We start from the raw sequence: 18,475 nt of genomic DNA on the forward strand, positions 1-18,475 counted from the left end.
CCTGGGCTCCCAGAGCCTGGACCCTCAGCACAGATCACATGATGTCATGACTGCCCAGCTATGGGCTCATCAAGGACTGTGGCCGCTCTCCTCTCTGTCCCCCGGCCTCAGCAAGAACAATGACAACCGGGAGAGTGCCTGTGTGCACCCTGCTGGCCCCCACAGGCAGCGGCAAGCAACAGGACCAGCCCAGCCCAGGTCCTGCTGGGGAGATGGGCAGCCCTGGCAGAGATAAAAATGCCAAATGCCAAGAGGAAGCTGGGCAGGAGAGCCAGGCTCAGGCGGGCAGGGCTCCCCTGAGGAGGGGATGTCTGAATTTAATGTGAGCCTCTTTGGGGAGAACCACGCATCTGGGGTGGGCTAAGGGCGAGGTTCACCTAGCATTTGTTCACGCTCAGATCCGAGGCACCCACCTCTGCCAACTGATGGGGGCTGAGGTCTCCCAGCTCCCCCTGGTCCCCCATTTTGGGGAGTTTGAGAGCCAACTCAGCAGCTCCCAACAGGGGGTAGCCCCAGCCGCTGCCCATCTCCTTGCTGTGCTGAGCCTCTTGGGTGGGAGAATACAGGCCTGAGCTGCTGTGCAGGAATGAATGTGAGGGACTCGGGACAGGCAGCGGCCCCAGCTTCCACCCCCTGCCTCCAGCCTCTTCCGTTCCCCTGCCACCCCTGGTTCTCTTCCTGCACTGCCTCCATGTCATAGGACGGGTACAGGGGAAGTAATGCACACATTGGCTCCATCTTCACTCACCCCTCGGAGAGCTACTACTCTTACCCCCATTGTACAGATGAGAAATCTCGTTTCTTCTGAGGAGCATCCAGCTGGCAGAGAAAGCCACCCTCTTCCTAAAACCCCTACCCCCAGGCCCCCCCTTTCCCGCTCTCCCATTTCTTGGACTCACCAATCCTCAAACTCAGGGATCTCTCTTCGCAGAGGGTGCTCCTGTAGGAATTCAAGTGTCAATGAGGAAAGGGCAGCTAAAGGTCAAGTTCATCCCTGGAGCTGTGGCCTGGGAACCTGGCACCCCATCAGAGAAGCCACAGGGTGGCTGCTGCATAGGAAATTTCTGGAGTTGAGCAGGAGATCACAGAGGTGGACACTGAGACCAGAGAGAGGAGGCCACACAGCCCGTGGGACCAGCCTCCCCTGGAATCCGTGAGTCCCTGCACTGCCCTTGGAAATGATGAGGCAGGGCCATCTTCTCTGGGCTTCCTTCCTCTGGACCCCCTCTTGGCTGGAGATCAGGGACAAGAAGGTGATTAAGACACATCCTGCTCTGAAGCGTTTCCCAGAATGGTTGGGGAGATGGCACCCCACCAGAGAACTATAAAACTAAATAGGAATCTGAAGGAAGGCACCAGAACTCGGACTAATGGGCAAGGTGGGGTGGCATCAAGGAAGGCTTCCTGGAGGAGGAAACCTTGAGCTGGAAAGTATACGTTGGGGTGGGCTCAGTTGAAGCCCGTTTGGGGGTTGGGGCAACGGGTGCCACAAGGGTCTGGCATGCTGAACAACAAGGTAGAAGGAGAGAGGAGAGCCAGGCCAGGCCCTGTAGGCCCCCAGGCAGGGCTGGGTGTCACCATGAGCAGCTACAGGAAAGGCTCAGCTGAGGACTCCTGGGAGGAGGCGAAGGTCCAGGCCCGGATGCTGCTGCCAGTCCTTAGGACTGAGATTCCATCCTGGGCTCTGAGCTTGGGCATCCAGGACTCCCAGGAAGGGGTGAGGGTGGGAACCCTGGGAAGGGAGGGAACCTCCCCAAGGTGTTGGGTGTCCCCGAGGCCTGCACAGGCAAGCCCAGTGGAAGTCCCTAGCTTTCCCTTTCCCTGCTTGCCTCTGGCCTTCTCTCCACCTCCCCTGCCCCAGGGTCTCTGCTTCTCCTCTCTGCACCCTTCCCCAGCCCCACGCTGGCCCCGGAGGGCTGTTAGGGAGGCCTGTGTGGTCCCAGGCCTGGAGACTGTCCTCAGAGAGGCCTGTGTGGTCCTAGACCTGCAGGCTGTTCTTTCCAAGGCAGCACAGAGAAGGTTAAGAGTAGGGGGTCTAGATCCATCCAGATCTAGCTGAATAGGAATCCTGGCCCTGCCTCTCCCGAGCTGTGTGGCCTCAGCTAAGTAGCTCAGCCTCTCTGGGTCTCAGCTTCCTCGGAGATGGCGGTCACAATCGACCACGCTGCCGCTGCCGTAGGAAGCACCTGGGACACACTGGGTGCTCCGAACCCACAAAGGGGCAGAGATGGGTTGGCCTTGGGCAGGGAGACTGCGGGCGGAGGGGAGGCTGTCCAGCGGCCTCCCGCGGAGGGGCGGGGCCTCGGGCCGCTCTGAATTCCCGGACACCTGTCACCCCCACCCCCCGGGTTTTTCAGTGGAGGAGACGAGCTCGGTCCTCCGAGGGAAACTGAGTCAGCGGCGGCGGCGGCTCTGGGCGCGAGAGGTCAGCCGGCCCGCGTGGCGGCCCCACTCGGAGCGCGCGGCTCCTTTTGTCTGCAGTCCCCGCGCCGCCGCCTCCTCCCACCTCCCGCCTCCCGCCTCCCGCCCCGCGCGCCCGCCCCGAGCGGCGGGGCTGCGGCGCCGCGCCTGACACGGCCGCCGCCCCCGGGCGGAGGGAGGCTGCGCCGCAGACCCACGCGGCGGCCGGCCCGGCGGGCGCGCGGCGATGGCGGCGCGGGGCGGGCGGCGGGCGCGGGGCTCGGGCTAGCGGCGGGCGGCGCGGATGGCGGGCGGCGCGGGCTGGGCGGGCGCGCCCGCGGCTCTGCTGCGCTCGGTGCGCCGCCTGCGCCAGGTGTTCGAGGTGTGCGGCCGCGACCCCGACGGCTTCCTGCGCGTGGAGCGCGTGGCGGCGCTCGGCCTGCGCTTCGGCCAGGGAGAAGAGGTAAGGGCCCCGCGCGCCAGGCCCCGCGCCCCGTGTCCCCCGCCCGCCGGCCTTCCCCCACCGTCCCCCATCCCCCTCTCCCACCCCTCCCCCGCTCCCCGGCTTCTCCTGCCCGAGGCGGCGGCCGCACCGCGGGAGGAACCGCCTGGGGGACCCTCGCTTCCACCCTTAGCGCCGGTGCTGCGAGCGTCATGCCCGGGGCGTCCTCTCTGCCCATCCTCCTGCCCCGCAGGGCCGGTCCCTCCGACCGACCCGCCACCCACCGGTGTTTGGGGCACGGAGCTGTCGGGACCCGGCCTGGGACCCCGGCCCCGGCCCGCCCCGCGTGACCGAGACGCAGAGGGCTGTGCGTGCGGTTCCAGGCGGGAGGCGTGCGCCCGACTGGGCCTAGCGGGTGGGGAGGACAACTAGGGGCGCACCGCAGCCTGCCCCCTGGACGGCACCCCTGCCCGGGACACAGAAGGAGGGGTCTGCTGTGACCCCCCATTCAAGCTCCGATGGGAGGCCTGGCTGCAGCGGGTCGTGGCGGCGGCGGCGGCAGGCCTGGCCAAGCCAGCCTGGGGAGCAGCTCGGGCAGTTTACCGGGCGGGCCTGCGTCTATTTGGGGAAAGCAGGCATCAGTGATGTTGGTTGTTCTCTGGGCTGAAATCAGAGGGCGGGTGCTGCTCCGTTCCATCAGCGTCCTCTCCTGCCGTGGGCACAGGGGCTGGTGACTGTGTCTGGGGGGAGGGCAGGGCACCCCCTGGCAGTGAGCATCCGCCACCTCCTGCTGCTGTGCCCTCCGAGATGGTCAGGGGACGGAGGCCCAGAGCGGTGAGTCTCCAAGGCCTCAGACTGCACGGGGAGCAGGGGCCACGGGGCTCAAATGGGCACTGGCTGGCATTCTGTGCCCAGGACAGCTCCAGCCGAGCATTGCAGAATACAGGGTACCCAGGGCCTGGCTCGATTGGATCCAGGTCTCCCCGGCACCTGCAAGTGGGGTGATAGGTAATCATCTCTCCCTGACACCTGGGTGTGGCCTGGACCCTGGAGCCCCCGGGAGCAGTAGGTGGAAGTGGATGAGGCAGGTGTCAAGCCTGGGAACTCAGGTAGCCCATCCCAGGATGATCACAGCTGGCGTTCCCTCGCAGCCCACCAAGCCTTTCGGCAGACCTTGCCGCCCTCCTGCTCCTCCGGGATCTGCTCAGGGGCACTTTTTGCAGCCACCAGGGTCTCCTTCCTTCCACAAAGGCCGGCCACGCCCCTGCGCTCGCTCCCCTGAGGCAGGCTGAGTAGCCCCCCGGGCGTGCGGGGAGAGCTGGCTCCTTCCTCCCAGGACACTGGCTGTAGGGAGGAAGAAGCCGCTGGCTGGGCTGGAACCGGGAGTCCCAGAGCCTGGAGCCTCGGTGGTGGGTATATCTTACTTGGTGGTGGGTATCATCTTATATCCTTCCAGCAGCCTCTGGAAGGAGGCCATGTGGGCTCAGCCCTGAGCCCCTAGCACTCCTTCCCACCTTATCCCCTGGCTGGACAGTTGTTAAAACCTGCTCCCTCATGCACTCTAGAGCCAAACCTGCTTGTCACGTAGTCAGCGAGGTTCTGCACAGGGACTCGCATGGGTCTGTCTTCTAGGTGGCAGCCTTTAAATATTTGAAAACAGCGCTCCTGCCCCCTTCACTCCTCCCCACCCATCTTCCCTTCTCCAAGCCAAAGCCCCTGTTCCTGAAGCCCTAGGACATTCCCACATGACCCGACAGGGGCCAAACCTCTGGCTTCTAGGCTACTCACTGATTGTGTGACTCTGTTTTCCTAGTTATAACATGGAGGGGCTGGACCAGGAGGCCCAACACTCCACAGGCAGGTGGCTCAGAGTGAGGCTGCCTTTTGAATGGTGCACCACACTCTCCACGCCAAGGGATATTTCTTAGAGACCTCTGCCAAGCCAGGATTCGCTCCATCCTGGAGGAGAGTCAACGATTGCTTTCTACTTAAAGCACAATCTTATATCCTTGCAGAAGCAGTTTATAACCACTGTAGAAATTTAGAAATCTGGAGCCCGGCCAGGGTGGCTCAGTGGTTGAGCGTCGACCTATGAACCAGGAGGTCACGGTTCGATTCCCAGTCAGGGCACATGCCCGGGTTGTGGGCTCGATCCCCAGTGTGGGGGTTGCAGGAGGCAGCCGATCCATGATTCTCTCTCATCATTGATGTTTCTCTCTCTCTCTCCCTCCCCCTTCCTCTCTGAAGTTAATTGTATATATAAAGAAAGGAAATATGGACAAGCAGAAATAAAGATATGTTCCCACCTCCCAGGGAGCCCCACTGTGGCACCTTGGTCACGTGCTTCCAGAGCGGTTTCTATGCGTATATGTAGATTTTCTCTATACAATGAGATCATGCTGTGCAACTGTTTCATAGCCTGTTTTTTCCCCCCAGTTAAATGATTCACATTTTTCTGCTCAAATAAATTCTCAGCTCATTTAATATGCAGACCTTATTCAGATTTCCTAGTTGGCCTCAAAATGTCCATTTTTTTTTTCCTGTTAGGTTTAAATTAATTTTCTCTTCGGATTCTTGTAACTGTAGTATAGCCAGGTCTCTCTTACTCGAATGCAATTCCTTTTGTTTTTCAACCCTCACTGTTGTCTGTGTCAGTGATTTCTTGAATCTAAACCTGTTACGTGGCCTTGTTCCTACCAAATTCCATCCTGTCCATTTCATTCCATTGTAACAGGCACAAGAGAGAATATCAAACCCTAGCTCTGCCTCTCTCAGAGGCTGCGCTGCCTGCAGGTTGGAGAAGCCGGGGGCTCACAAGGCTGATTGTACACGCGGGGCAGGACCACGGGCAGGGCCACGGGCAGGACCACGGACAGGGCCGCACAGGGGTGGCCCTGCTCCCGCTGTAGGGCTGACTGAGACCCATAGAAATACATTTTGCATCCCTACGCACTACACACCGTCTTCACACGTGCATTACAAAATAGGATTGTCATTTCCCTGCTGGTGGGGATCCTTCCAAAATGCTCTGTATCCCATCCTTTCTATTTCATTTGTTTACAAACGAGGTAGAGCCCTGGCTGGTGTGGCTTAGTTGGTTGGAGTGTTGTCTAATGCACCAAAAGGTGGTGGATCTGTTCCTGGTTAGAACACATAACCAGGGAACGTGCAGAAGGCAGCCCACTGGTGTTTCTTTCTCTCGCACACTCTCTTTCTCTCTCTGTCTCTCTCTCGCTTACTCTCTCTAAAAATCAATAAAATTTATTTAAAAAAACAAAAACAGGTAGAGACCTTGATTTCCCAACCCACTAGTGTTCCAGAGTGGACAGCTACCATTCCTTAGATGTAGGGTTTAGTGAACACCAATGATCCACTTTTTACCAACAACCCCCGGAAAACCAGGGATAGCAAAGTCAAATGCTTTGCAAAAATCAAAATATACTAGGTTTCAAGGTATACAATAAATATTCATGAGGCCATGCTGCTATAAATAAATGATTCAATGAACGAATAAATAAATACTAGGAAACTCTCCTGTACAGCAGATTCAAATAATTTCTGTAGATCATTCCTCATCGAGGAGGCGGATCTGTGAAGGTGACTGCCTTCCACAGGACACAGTGTGGAAGGAGGGGGAGAGGAGCTTTACAGGGGAGAAGCTGAGAAGCACTCCCTTGCCAGGGGGTCAAGGTCGACAACAGTAATAGGTCGGGTAGATATGAGGTGATGAGAATGGCACTTTACCTCTATGATCTTCCCCCCAAAACCATCGCCCCAGTCTGGTCATGAGAAAAACATCAGACAAAATTCTACAGAACACCTGATTAGTACTCCTCAGGCGTGTCAAGGTCATCAAAGCCAAGGAAAGTCGGAGAAACTTCCAAAGCCACTCGGTGCCCTGGGAGACATGGCAGCTGACTGCACGGTGGCATCCTGCAGCGAACCCTGGAACAGGGAGAGGACACTGGGTGAGAACTAAGGAACTCAGAGTCAAGTATGGACTTTAATTAATGATAAATGCTATTAGGCTCAACTCTGATATCCCCCTAATTTATTGACTTAGGAATCCTAACAGAAAAGAGGAGACAAGGAAATTTAATGGAAACATGATCAATGTGTGAGACACAATGCTTGGCCTTTTGAAGAATGTAAAGAGCCCTGGCCGGCATGGCTCGATGATTAGAGCATCAGCCTGTGCACCAAAGAGTCACGGGTTCGATTTCCAGTCAAGGGCATATACCTCGGCTGCAGGTTCGATCCCTGACTGGGGTATGCAGGAGGCAACCAATCAATGTCTCTCTCTCTCTCTCTCTCTCTCTCTCTCCTTTCTCTCTCTCCCTCTAACCCTCCCTTCCACTCTCTCTAAAACTCAAAGGAAAAATATCCTCACCCTCCAATAAAAAAAAGAAGAAGAGGAATGGAAAAATGATGGGGGAGCCCTAACCGGTTTGGCTCAGTGGATAGAGCATCGGCCTGCGGACTCAAGGGTCCCAGGTTCGATTCCGGTCAAGGGCATGTACCTTGGTTGTGTGCAGGAGGCAGCTGATCGATGTTTCTCTCTCATCGATGTTTCTAACTCTCTATCTGTCTCCCTTCCTCTCTGTAAAAAATCAATAAAATATTTTTTAAAAAAATGATGGGGGAACACTATTGTCCCAACCCTGGAAGCCTATGATACAGTGAGAGCAGCGCCACTGCACCACGTGCATAACACGGTGGCCCAGGGCCCTGAACCCAGGCTGACCCCTGAAGCCTTGTTTTTTTCCTAACCTCTCTGCTCATCCACAAAATGGGGTGATAACAGTCCCCGTTCCGTAGGGTTCTAACGAGGCTTGAACAAGTGAAGACGTGGAAAGGGCCCAGTCCGGTGCCCGCACAGCGCAGGCATGCAGTCGGAATTGCTGCTGCAGTTACTGTTATTTCCTGGACGCCCGCAGCATCTTTGAGAGGCTGTTCTGAGCTGGGAGTTTCTTGAGGTCAAGCTCTGGGCCCCATCTCTGGTGCTCTGAGCCCACCCTCCTTGTCCGCTCGGTCTGCCAGCCCCTCTTCCATCCTTCCAGCCGTCCGGGTTGATGGGAGCCATGGGAAGCAGCCACATGTACCATGGGCCGCATTCCCTCTTACATATCCTCCCTTTTCCAGTTTGAAGACCGTCCTTCTTGCTTGGGAAGCAGGAACAGGAGGAGTTGAGTGGAGTCTCTGTCTCCTTTTAACACAGCAGCCTCTCTCCTACGCAGAGGGCTTGTCCCTCCTGCTAGGACTGGAGTCCCCTCCAGCACCCCAAAGGAGGCTGTGCATTATGTGGGGGTGGTAACTCAGCTTTGGCCAACCTGGGACAGGTCTGTCACTTCCCCCTTCATTGCCGCCCCCCCCCCCGGGTGTGGCCAGAGGCACTGGAACACGGTGCCTCCTTGTTCCTGTTAAGCAGGAGGTAAAACAAAGGCCCTGTGGGCTCCCTTAGTCCCTCCTCTGGACCAGTGGCTGCCACAGAGAGACGCTGGCGTCGCCTGGCTCCAGCCTGGGGTCTGCACTGGCAAAGCGTTGGGGTGCTAGGATGGGCTGAGACTGATCAGAAGCCAGGGCTGGGGTCCACCTTTGAGATTCCTGGGCTCCCAGGGCCAGGATCACCCTGAACTAAAGCTGGGCTGTGCCCACAGGGAGGGGGGATTGGGTGCTGAGGAGGAAGTAACCATGCCCCTACGTCTGCGGCTGGAGCTTGGGGAGTGGGGAAGGGGCAGGAGGAGAGGCTCAAGGGGAAGGCAGGGCCAGGTCAGGACAGGCTCGGCCGTCCTCTGGGGACAGTGGGGAGAGCCAGGCCACAAGGTCAGATGTGTGTGCTGGACCCGGAGGGCTGTGACACGTGGTCAGAGGAAGAAGGCCCTCAGGCAGTGGCAGGATGGCAGGATTGTTGGACCCAAAGGCCTGCAAGGCCCCAGCGGTCACTCCAGAGCTGTAACATGTAAGGATCTTTCAGAGAACAGGCCGCCCCTGTGTGTCCCACCCGAATGGGGGCCTGGGACAGACAGCAGAGCTGGCAAAACAGGGAAGGCCCAGGTGCTGTCTGCCTTGCAGGAAGGGTGGGGGTGCCTGTGGCCCATCCGTGGAGAGCAGGACAGGAGGGGGCCCCGGGGGACCTGCTTCCTGTGTTTCTGCCCACCTGGCACCACCCTGTGCCCCTGAGCTTGGAGGTCATTGTGAAAGCGGGGACTGAGGCTGCGGCCCGAGGGGCGTAGGAGTGAACACAAGGCACCGAGCTCTGGAGCCGGGCAGGGAGGGGCGGCCCCAGATGGGAGGCCAGCACCTCTGGCGCGCCTGCACCACAGTTTGGCTGTGCTGGGAGGAGGGGCGGGTGAAGAAAGCCCAGAGTTGGGCCCATCCTGTTGGACATTCCTGACCCAGCTGGGACCCATGTGACAAACTCTCAGGGTTATAGCTTCGTTCCCAGGACACTGGATTCTAGAGAAGTGGGAAGCTCCGAGTTGGGGAGAGCATGGCAGGGGGTGGGGGTGGGGGCGGGGTAGGTGTGGTCTGTGCCTCCCTGGGTGGTTCTGCATCGGGCCTTCCAAAGAGCAGGTGGAGAGTCTCAAAGCATCAACTGAGCTCCGGGGCGTGCTGGGCATTCACCCTTTTACTAGCGGATGCCTAAGGGTCAGGGTAACCGGGGAGGGCAGAGTGGCTTCCTGACCTGGGCCCAGGAACCTTCCCCAGCTCCAGAAAGAGAACCAAGGAAGCAAAGAAGGAGAGAGGATCCAGGCGGGGGCAGGGGCCGGGGAGTGGAAACAGGGCAGAGGGAGGAGCGCTTAGCTGGTGGCCGATGGCAGAGAGGGCAGAGCCGGGAGAGAGGCTGGGTGGAGGATTCCTGCAGACCTCCCAGGGCCAACGGGCAGGAGCCAGGAACCCCGGAACCTGGTGGGTGAGGGTGGATGGCTAGGAAGCAGACCAGGGCTCCACCACCTTCTGCCTGGTCACCCTGCTTAGAGGGCAGTGCAGGTTGGGGGCTGTGCAGCCACCCAGTGCCTGGTGGGTCCCACCCAAGCGCCCTATCCCAGGGGACTTGGTGTAGACAGAAACACCATGTTCCTGGGTCCATTTGTATGGGGTTGGGAGAGGGGTTCTACCCCAGCCCTGGAGAGAGTGTGTATGGGGGCTCCTCTGCCTCCTGCTGCAGGGCCCCTGTGGCCCACCCAGTGGTCATCCCCGCCCCAGGCCCTGAGCAGTCCCACCAGGTTGAGCCTGATCAGAAGGGGAGGCTGACAGCTGAGGTTGACCGTTAGAGCTGGGCGAACCGGACCCGGGCAGGATGGAGGGGAAATGCCCGCTAGTCTGGAACAGGGTGAATGTCACACCAGGGTTAACTGCTGTCCTTTCCCTACGCCCACACGATTGGGTGAATGCTCTGAAGTTTTTATAGAGTCGTCTTCATGGAAATACCTTTTGCATTTGGTGGTTGTCTTAATGCATGTTTCCAGGATTGAAGAAAACTACTTTCCCCTTAACATCTTGCATACCTCTCTATGCCAAAAGTCTCCCGGCTCTGGGAGGCAGGAGTGGCCTGGAGCTTGGGTTCCGGTGAGAGACAGGCAAGGGAATCAGGATGATACCAGGTGGTGTGAGGTACTAGGGAGAAGCATAAAGTACAAAAACCGATGGAAGACTTTTGACCTTAGCATGACCTTGGGAGGCCTCTTCTGTCGTAGGTGGGCATGTAGGTGGGGCCTGGAATGAAGTGGGGGCTCTACCTTGCAGACCTCCGGGTCATTTAGACAGAGGCAGGATGGGCCTGGGGTTAGAGGCACAGCAAACCTTGAGTGAAGGGAGTGGGCAGGGAGATGGGGGGGGGGGCGGGGGAGGCAGGGAGAGCAGTGGGAGGTGTCACTTCATCCAGGTGACAGATGCTTTGGGTAGGAGCAGGGGAGCAGCAGGTGGAGAAGTGGCCGGATTTAGATAATGAGCCCGTTGGACCTGGGGTGTGAGAGAAGGCGAGAATTTGGAGGTGGAGGAGGGTTGGGCGAGGAGTCAGGAGTTCCACGTTGGCCTGCGAAACTCGAGATGCACCTGGCGTCCAAGCAGAGATGTGGCACCGACAGTGGATAGATGAGTCCAGAGAATGCACCTCAGCCCTGGCCAGTTTGGCTCAGTGGATCGAGCGTCGGCCTGCGGACTGAAGGGTCCCAAGTTCGATTCTGGTCAAGGGCATGTACCTTGGTTGCAGGCACATCCTCAGTGGGGGGTGTGCAGGAGGCAGCTGATCGACGTTTCTCTCTCATCGATGTTTCTAACTCTCTATCCCTCTCCCCTCCTCTCTGTAAAGGATCAATAGAATATATTTTTTAAAAAAGAAAAAAAGAATGCACCTCAGCCCTGCTCCTCCTGGCCGACCCCTGGTCCTCTGTCCCCTTTCTTCTACCCCCGACCTTAGGGCTCTCTGCCCACAACAGAGAAGTTTACATGAGGGAAAACACAGACCCTGATCAACCTGTGACTCAGCCAGGCTTGGGTTTGGGGGTCCATGGACTCAGCCGGGCTGGCTTGGGACATCTCGTCTACCAGGGAGGAAGGTGTCTCAAGAAGCCTGCCTACCCGTCTTCTGTCTGGGATGCTGACTGCCCATCTGCCCAGCCTCTCAGTCTGAGAACTGCCCCTGGCACCCTTCCTGCACAGAGTAAGAACTGGCTAGAGCCATAGCTAATTGCTCGAACATGCTGTTGGCATGACTGCCAGCCCTCTCTAGGGTATCCTGACTGGAGCCACCCCCAATTGGAGTTGGGCTCTTTGCACCCTCTGTCCCTCACTGCCTCCCCCTCTCGCAGCATCTTCTGATCCTTGGAGGCTCCCCCGGGAGTCAATGCTTACAGCACCAATTCCTTGCAAACTGCTCCCCCCTGGGGTCACTGCTTAGGGGTCTGTTGTCCATAGCTGCATGCTCTTGGGGGAAGGGGGAGCAAAGCAGCTCTGGATCCAGAAGCTTGTATGCCAGTGACCCAAGAAGAGAGTGGCCTCCTGGTAGCTATAGTCCAAACTATAGCTCTAAGGGTGTCTAAGTTCCCTTCAGACCTAAGACCTTGAGTCTAACCCACGTCTCACGTGCTGTGGCACAAAACTCAGAGAGGATTGCCAGCTTCCTCCAGAAGTATTTGTTGATTGCACATGGCTTAGCGGGGGCACTGTCCCCAGGGAGATCCCAGTCCAAGGCCAATACCTGGACAGGGTAGACAGAAGGATGATTCACGCCAAAACCAAAGCTAAGAGGGGAACAGGGGTCTATGCAGGGCTTATGTTGCTCTAGAACAGCCCTGCCAAGAGATGGCGACTCAGTGTCACCCAAGGCAAGGCCACTCCATCTGGACAAGGCTCGGGCTGAACTCTGTCACACAGTGAGCTAAGGTCTGTCTCCTAGCACACCCATCTGCTGCTCATTCTTCCCTCTCCCCATCCATCCAACCACTTACCTGCCCATTCAACAATGCGTCCATTCATACATCCACTTATCCATCTAGCTATCCACTCATCATCTTCTCCATTCAAACATCTACCTGCTCATCCATCCATCCATCCATCCACTCAGCCATCTGTCTACCTGCCTGTTCACTCACCAATCAACCCATTCATTGACCTATTCACTTATCCATTCATTACCCATCCACCCATTTCTTCATCCATCTGCTCACCCATCTTTTCACCAGTCTCCCCAGCCTCCCCATCTATCCATCCACCACCCAGCATTTACTGACTATCTACCATGCACAGGCCTAAGCACAGATCCAGGGATGGGGACTGTCATTTTCAGGGAATGGCAGATGTCTCTTTATGGTGCAGGTGTAGGAAGGGCAGGAAGGTGAGAGCTCAGGCTGGGGCCGGGGTCACATGGTAACCTTATGGAGGGCTCAGCAGCTGGGATTGTGTGACTGGCTCAGATGACTTTTGGACGGGCAGCCAGACACCAGCACATACCTACCCTCATTGGAGTTAGCTCACTTCCCACAAAGGCCATTGGGTCTTCCAGACCTTATTGGAAGAATTGAGAGCCCAGGTGCTTTAAAAGGTGCTTATTAGGATGGATGGACCTCAGTTTCCTTATCTGTAAAATGGGGACCATAGCCCCTATGTGTAGGACTGTTTGAGGATTGGAGAGAAAATACAAAGACCTAGCACAGTCCCTGTTGGCATCGGTTCTTCTGCCCACCTCTCCATGACCGTGTTGGCGTCCTGCTGTTGTCAACCCTCGGAGTGCACTCTGACCCTTTACCAGGTAAGGGATACTGGTACTTTCCCGGGCACGGGCCTCCTTGCTCAATGGCCAGTTTCCCCCACAGCCACTCATGGCCTTCTGTGGGCAGAGGGGATGAGGGATGAGTTGTGCCCACTGCCTTCCTATTTCTTACTCCCTTTCACCCTCACAACAATCCCACGAACCCGGGAGGGGTCCAGGGGCCCACAGCAGTGGAGGAGCTGGGATACAAACCCAGGGCTGTCTGGTTCCGTAGCTGCCCGCAGTTGGGAGTCCCAGGTTCTCCGGGGGTCAGGAGAGGGAGGATGATCAGATCTGAGTTTCAGAAACCCGACACTGCTCAAATCCGAGGCTTCCTGACTCTGTATCTGGGGTTGTCTGGGTTCAAGGTGGGAACAGCGCCTGGCAGGGACCTTAATTAGAAGTAGGTTGTCATCTGCAGGGTGGCGGGTGGGGGCACTGCCAGGCACTGGGCCCCCGGAAGAGGCTGCTGTGGCAGGTGACGGGTGTCATCAGGAGCTGAGGCTTTAGAGCAGAGGGGCCGCCTGCCACTGCGCCCTGAATTATGCATCAGCACCACTTCCTGTTCAGATGACGATGGAAGGGCCCGGGAGGCATGTATTTCTCCGGCTGCTCCGGCTTCCCTCCGTGAGCGGCTGCAGTCCTGGAGGCGAGGAGGCAGGGCAGGGGCTGGGCTCTCACACTGGACCCCCTGCCTGCACCCTGTCCACGCTCCCCAGGCTTCTCTGTTTTCTTGGCCCGAGATGCAGGCTCTTCCCAGCCACAGAGCCCCAGCCGGCCTCCACCCCTTCTTGCTTCCAGTCCCTTCCATCTCCCCCCAGTGCCTTGGGTCAGGCCAGGCCGGCTTCACTGTTCTCTCTGTGCTGTTGAGAAGCGGTTGGGAGCCGGGGTCCTGGCATCAGGCGCACCTGGTTTGAGACCTGGCTCTGCCTCTTTCGAGCCGTGTGACCCTGAGAATTTACTTAATCTCGGTGCCTCAGTCTCCCCATCTGCAAAGTGAGGGGAACAAGTGCCTCCACCACACCTGGGACCTGACATTGATTCCATGACACCAGCTAACACTCAGGCCACAAAGGCCTCCAGTTGTCCTCAAAACGTCCTTCCTCGCTCCTTCTTGTTTGGATCTGGAATCCAGTCAGGGGTCACGCATTGCATCTGGTTTGTCATATGCCTGCGTCAGCTCCTGGGGACGAAGACAATCTCTGATTTTTTTTCCTGCTTCCATAACGTTGCCGTTTCTGCCACATCCGGGCCAGTTGTCCTGTAGCTGCCCCCTATGCAGGTCTGTCTGTTTCCTCACAGTTTTGGCAAGGTGTGCGCTTCTCAGGGCATCACGTAGGAGCCACGTGATGTCAGTTTGTCCCTTTCTGGTGGTGCTGAGTTTGATTAGTTGGTTAAGGTTGTATCTGCTTGAACTCTTCAATATAATGGTACTTTTTCTTCTTTATAATTCACTAGAGGCCCAGTGCATGAAATTCGTGCACTGGGGGGGGGAACAGTGTCCCTCAGTCCAGCCTGTGCCCTCTTGCAGTCCAAGAGCCCCCTGGCGGTCGGTGGCCTGGGCCTCCCTCTGTGGGGCAATCATGGAGCGATGATGGAGCCCCCCACCAACCGCATCGCACCCACCTTGGCTGGCCTGGTGCCAGTGGGTGTCATAGCGTGGTCATCCGGACAGTCGTTCCTCTGTTCTGCCGTTCGGTCGATTTGCATATTATGCTTTTATTATTATAGATAAGGAATCTGCAGGGTGGCAGTTGAGACAGTGCAAATATTTGTTTCCCCACACAGTGGTTTTGGCATCCATTGATGTGCATTGCTTGTAGAAATTTCACTGAGGGTCGCAAAAGTGTGAGTTTTCTAATTCTATCATTTCTTTTTCTGGAAATAGAACATTGTTCTGTAAAGATCTTTCCTTCACCCCTTTTCTGAGCATCACTATGGACTCAGATTCTTGTCAGTGTGTTATAACCCATTACCATCGTTCTTCTTTGTTTATTTTATTTTATTTTTTCTATAACTTTTTATGCCCTTTATGCCCTCTTCCACCTCCACCCATCCCCCTCCACCTATTTTTGATGCTCAAAGATTTTTTTTTAAAGCAACTTTATAAAATTTTGATCATTTTTACTTGTAATATATTTTACATTTGAGAGAAATCAACTACCATTACCTTTTTTTTTTTTTTTTTTTTTTGCAATTTCAGAGAGCAAGGGAGAGGGAGAGAGAGATAGAAACATCAATGATGAAAGAGAATCATAGATCTGCTGCCTCCTGCACGCCCCCTACCAGGGATGGAGCCCACAACCCGGGCATGTGCCCTGACCAGGAATAGAACCATGACTTCCTGGTTCATAGGTCCATGCTCAACCAACCACTGAGCAACACCGGCTGGGTTCACTGTTGCCTTTTAAAAAAGCTTTCTGATATTCTTCACCATTTATGGATTTTTAAGTATGTAACACATTTTGAAGGTCTTTAATTGTATTGCATTAAGTTTATTAAATTAGAAAGTATTGCTTTTTGTTATATATTTAATTCTCCTGATAGAAGCAAAATATTAACATTAAAAAGAAATGTCTTACAATTGGGTTAACTTAATGTTTAATATTTAATGTGTTTGGTTACTACTGAGGATGAAATACTTTTTCCATTGTTTTTTTTTTTTTTTCCTAGCTGCATGTCACTAGCATATAGGAATACAGTTGACTTTTGTAATTTTATCTCATATCTCACCACTGGTACAAACTCATTTATTACGTCTAGTAATTTCTGGTTGATTTCTTTGGATTTTCAAAGTAAGCAGTCACTCTTAAAAAAGTAATAGTTTTATTATGTCTTCTCTTCCTGCATTTATGAGTCTAATTATGTTTCTGTCTGAGATGGGACTCACCCGCATTTCGAGAATGAGTTGGCACAGGGGTGGGCAATGCAGACATCGCCCTAACTTAGCAGGGCTTGAGAGTGAGGCATGCTGGGATGCTGATCGTGTGACCCAGTTGCCAGTTGAGGAAAACAGGATGGAGTAGGTGCCTGGGCTTCAGTGGCCCTAGGTCAGTGATGGCGAACCTTTTGAGCTCGGCGTGTCAGCATTTTGAAAAACCCTAACTTAACTCTGGTGCCGTGTCACACATAGAAATTGTTTGATATTTGCAACCATAGTAAAACAAAGATTTATATTTTTGATAGTTATTTTATATATTTAAATGCCATTTAACAAAGAAAAATCAATCAAAAAAATGAGTTCGCGTGTCACCTCTGACACGCGTGTCATAGGTTCGCCATCACTGCCCTGGGTGGTCTCAGTGTCCCGAAGGCAGTGGCGCATCGGGGAGAGGCCGAGGCTGGTGTTGCTATGGGACATGGTCTAATGTAGAGGGAAGGGACTAGAAGTCAGTCAGGTGTCTTGGCTGTGGATCGGGGGCGGACTCCAGCAGAGGGATGGACAGACAACCACAGAGATGGGCTTGAGCAGCCGAAGCAACTGGGGGCTGGTCGTTCCCTGTCCTCTGCTCTGGTCTCGGACTAGTTGATAGACCAGGTGGGGGCCCTGCTCAGAGTGGGGCTCTCGGGGCGCTGGCCCGCTTCTCCTGCGCTCCATAGCTGCCTGGTGCCTGGAGGACCCAGGGAGATCCCACCAGATATCCCCCTCCCCAGGCGGGTGCAGGCCGTGCTGGGAGCTGCACCCCAGAGCTGCCTAGCGTGGGGGATGGGCGAGTGGGCTGCCTGCACATTGTTTATTTTTGCCCAGAGCTCTCAGGTCCCTAACCTCCTTTGGTCCCCACAGGAATAGTATGACGTGACTGTATTGCGGCTCCATTTCACAGACCGCAGCGCTGAGGCTCAGAGAGGGGCGGGTTGCCCGGGGTCTCCTGGCACATCCGTGTTGAGGCTGCTTTTCTCCTCTCCCCGATTCAGAAATTCCACCATGGGGTTCCCAGCACTCGTCGTCGTCTTCTTCCCATCCACCACCTTCAACCCTGCTGACAGCAGCAACATTGAAATTCTGGTTCGAGCCGCCATATTTTGCTCTGTTTCCAGTAGCTAAATCCCAGTTCACTGGAAGGCTGAGCTGCTCTGGTTACCTGCATCTGTGGGGAGTTATGTGGAGCTGGTGGGAAGGCATTTCTGGTTGAGTTTAGCTAAAGTGTCAGGGTGTTGGAGAGGGCAGCCTGGGGCTGGGTCCTTGGGTGTTAGTAGAGCAATTAGAAGCAGAGCTGTAAGAAAGTGTCCTGTGCCAAGCCAGCTCAGCCAAGGGTTCGGCAAGCCTGAGGGGGGTGGTGAAGGATGAAGAAAAGACAAAGAGAATAAGCTGGGTCTAGGTCAGTGGTTCTCAACCTGTGGGTCGCGACCCCTTTGGGGGTCGAGCGACCCTTTCACAGGGGTTGCCTAAGACCAACGGAAAACACATATATAATTACATATTGTTTTGTGATTCATCACTATGCTTTAATTATGTTCAATTTGTAACAATGAAAATACATCCTGCATATCAGATATTTACATTATGATTCATAACAGTAGCAAAATTATAGTTATGAAGTAGCAACGAAAATAATTTTATGGTTGGGAGTCACCACAACATGAGGAACTGTATTAAAGGGTCGCGGCATTAGGAAGGTTGAGAACCACTGGTCTAGGTGGATCTTCCTGTGCCTGGCTGAGGCCACAGACAGCAAGCTGAACCTTTATTTTATAGCCAGAGGTAAACAAGGTAGTGGTCACCTTAGTTACAGTGTTCTTGTGAGTTTCACTTGTTTTGGCAGCACTTGCTGCATCTCCCTCAGCCCATTAGCTTCCCAGATAAGATCTAGGGAGCATCATAAGGTCAAGCCTACTTATGCTAAGAGGACTGTGCCCTCTAAGCTGGGACTTGTTTGTGGCCTTGCCAACAGGTCAGTCCAACGCTTAACCCTATAGCCGCTCCCTACACCGTGTGACTGGCCACCCTGGCCGCACTGAGCATCTTTGCTCAGGAAGCCACCCTCCCACCACCACCTGTCACCCCTGCACTCTGAGGAGGGGTCCACCAGTTCGGGGCCCCCCAGCTCTAGAACCAGGAACCAATGCAAAGTGGTTTTAATGCTGAGGAAACGTAGTCTTGCTCACAACACACAGCTCAAGGTGGGGCAGCTCCAGGCTGGTACCTCCAGGGGCTCAGAGGCATCATGCGGGACCCACCCCATGTAGACCCAAGGATGGTGTCCACTTTCAGGAGAGCAAGAAGGGCGGGGAGCCATGTGGATGGCCTCCCCCACCCCCATCATCAAAGGACACCTCCTCTGGAAGCCTCCTGCAGGTGTTTCTCACATCTCATTGGTCAGAAATGTATAACATGCTTTTGCCTAAGCCAATCACTGGTAAGGGGGATGAGTCTACCTGACTGG

At 55.5% G+C, this 18,475-nt stretch overlaps 1 protein-coding gene across 1 annotated transcript in view; it reads left to right on the top strand.

Moving 5' to 3' along the window:
* Window positions 1–2,704: 2,704 nt before the first annotated feature.
* Window positions 2,705–18,475, top strand: part of RAB11FIP4 (RAB11 family interacting protein 4) — a 97,930-nt gene continuing 82,159 nt past the window's right edge. The window contains exon 1 of the mRNA XM_070395499.1: window positions 2,705–2,863. Within this exon, the coding sequence (XP_070251600.1) occupies window positions 2,705–2,863 (159 nt within the window). The remainder of the gene's footprint in view (window positions 2,864–18,475) is intronic.

Source organism: Myotis yumanensis, unplaced genomic scaffold (assembly GCF_028538775.1).
Source record: "Myotis yumanensis isolate MYYU_CA2020_CCGP unplaced genomic scaffold, mMyoYum1.0.hap1 SCAF_16, whole genome shotgun sequence".
NCBI classification, from domain to species: domain Eukaryota; kingdom Metazoa; phylum Chordata; class Mammalia; order Chiroptera; family Vespertilionidae; genus Myotis; species Myotis yumanensis.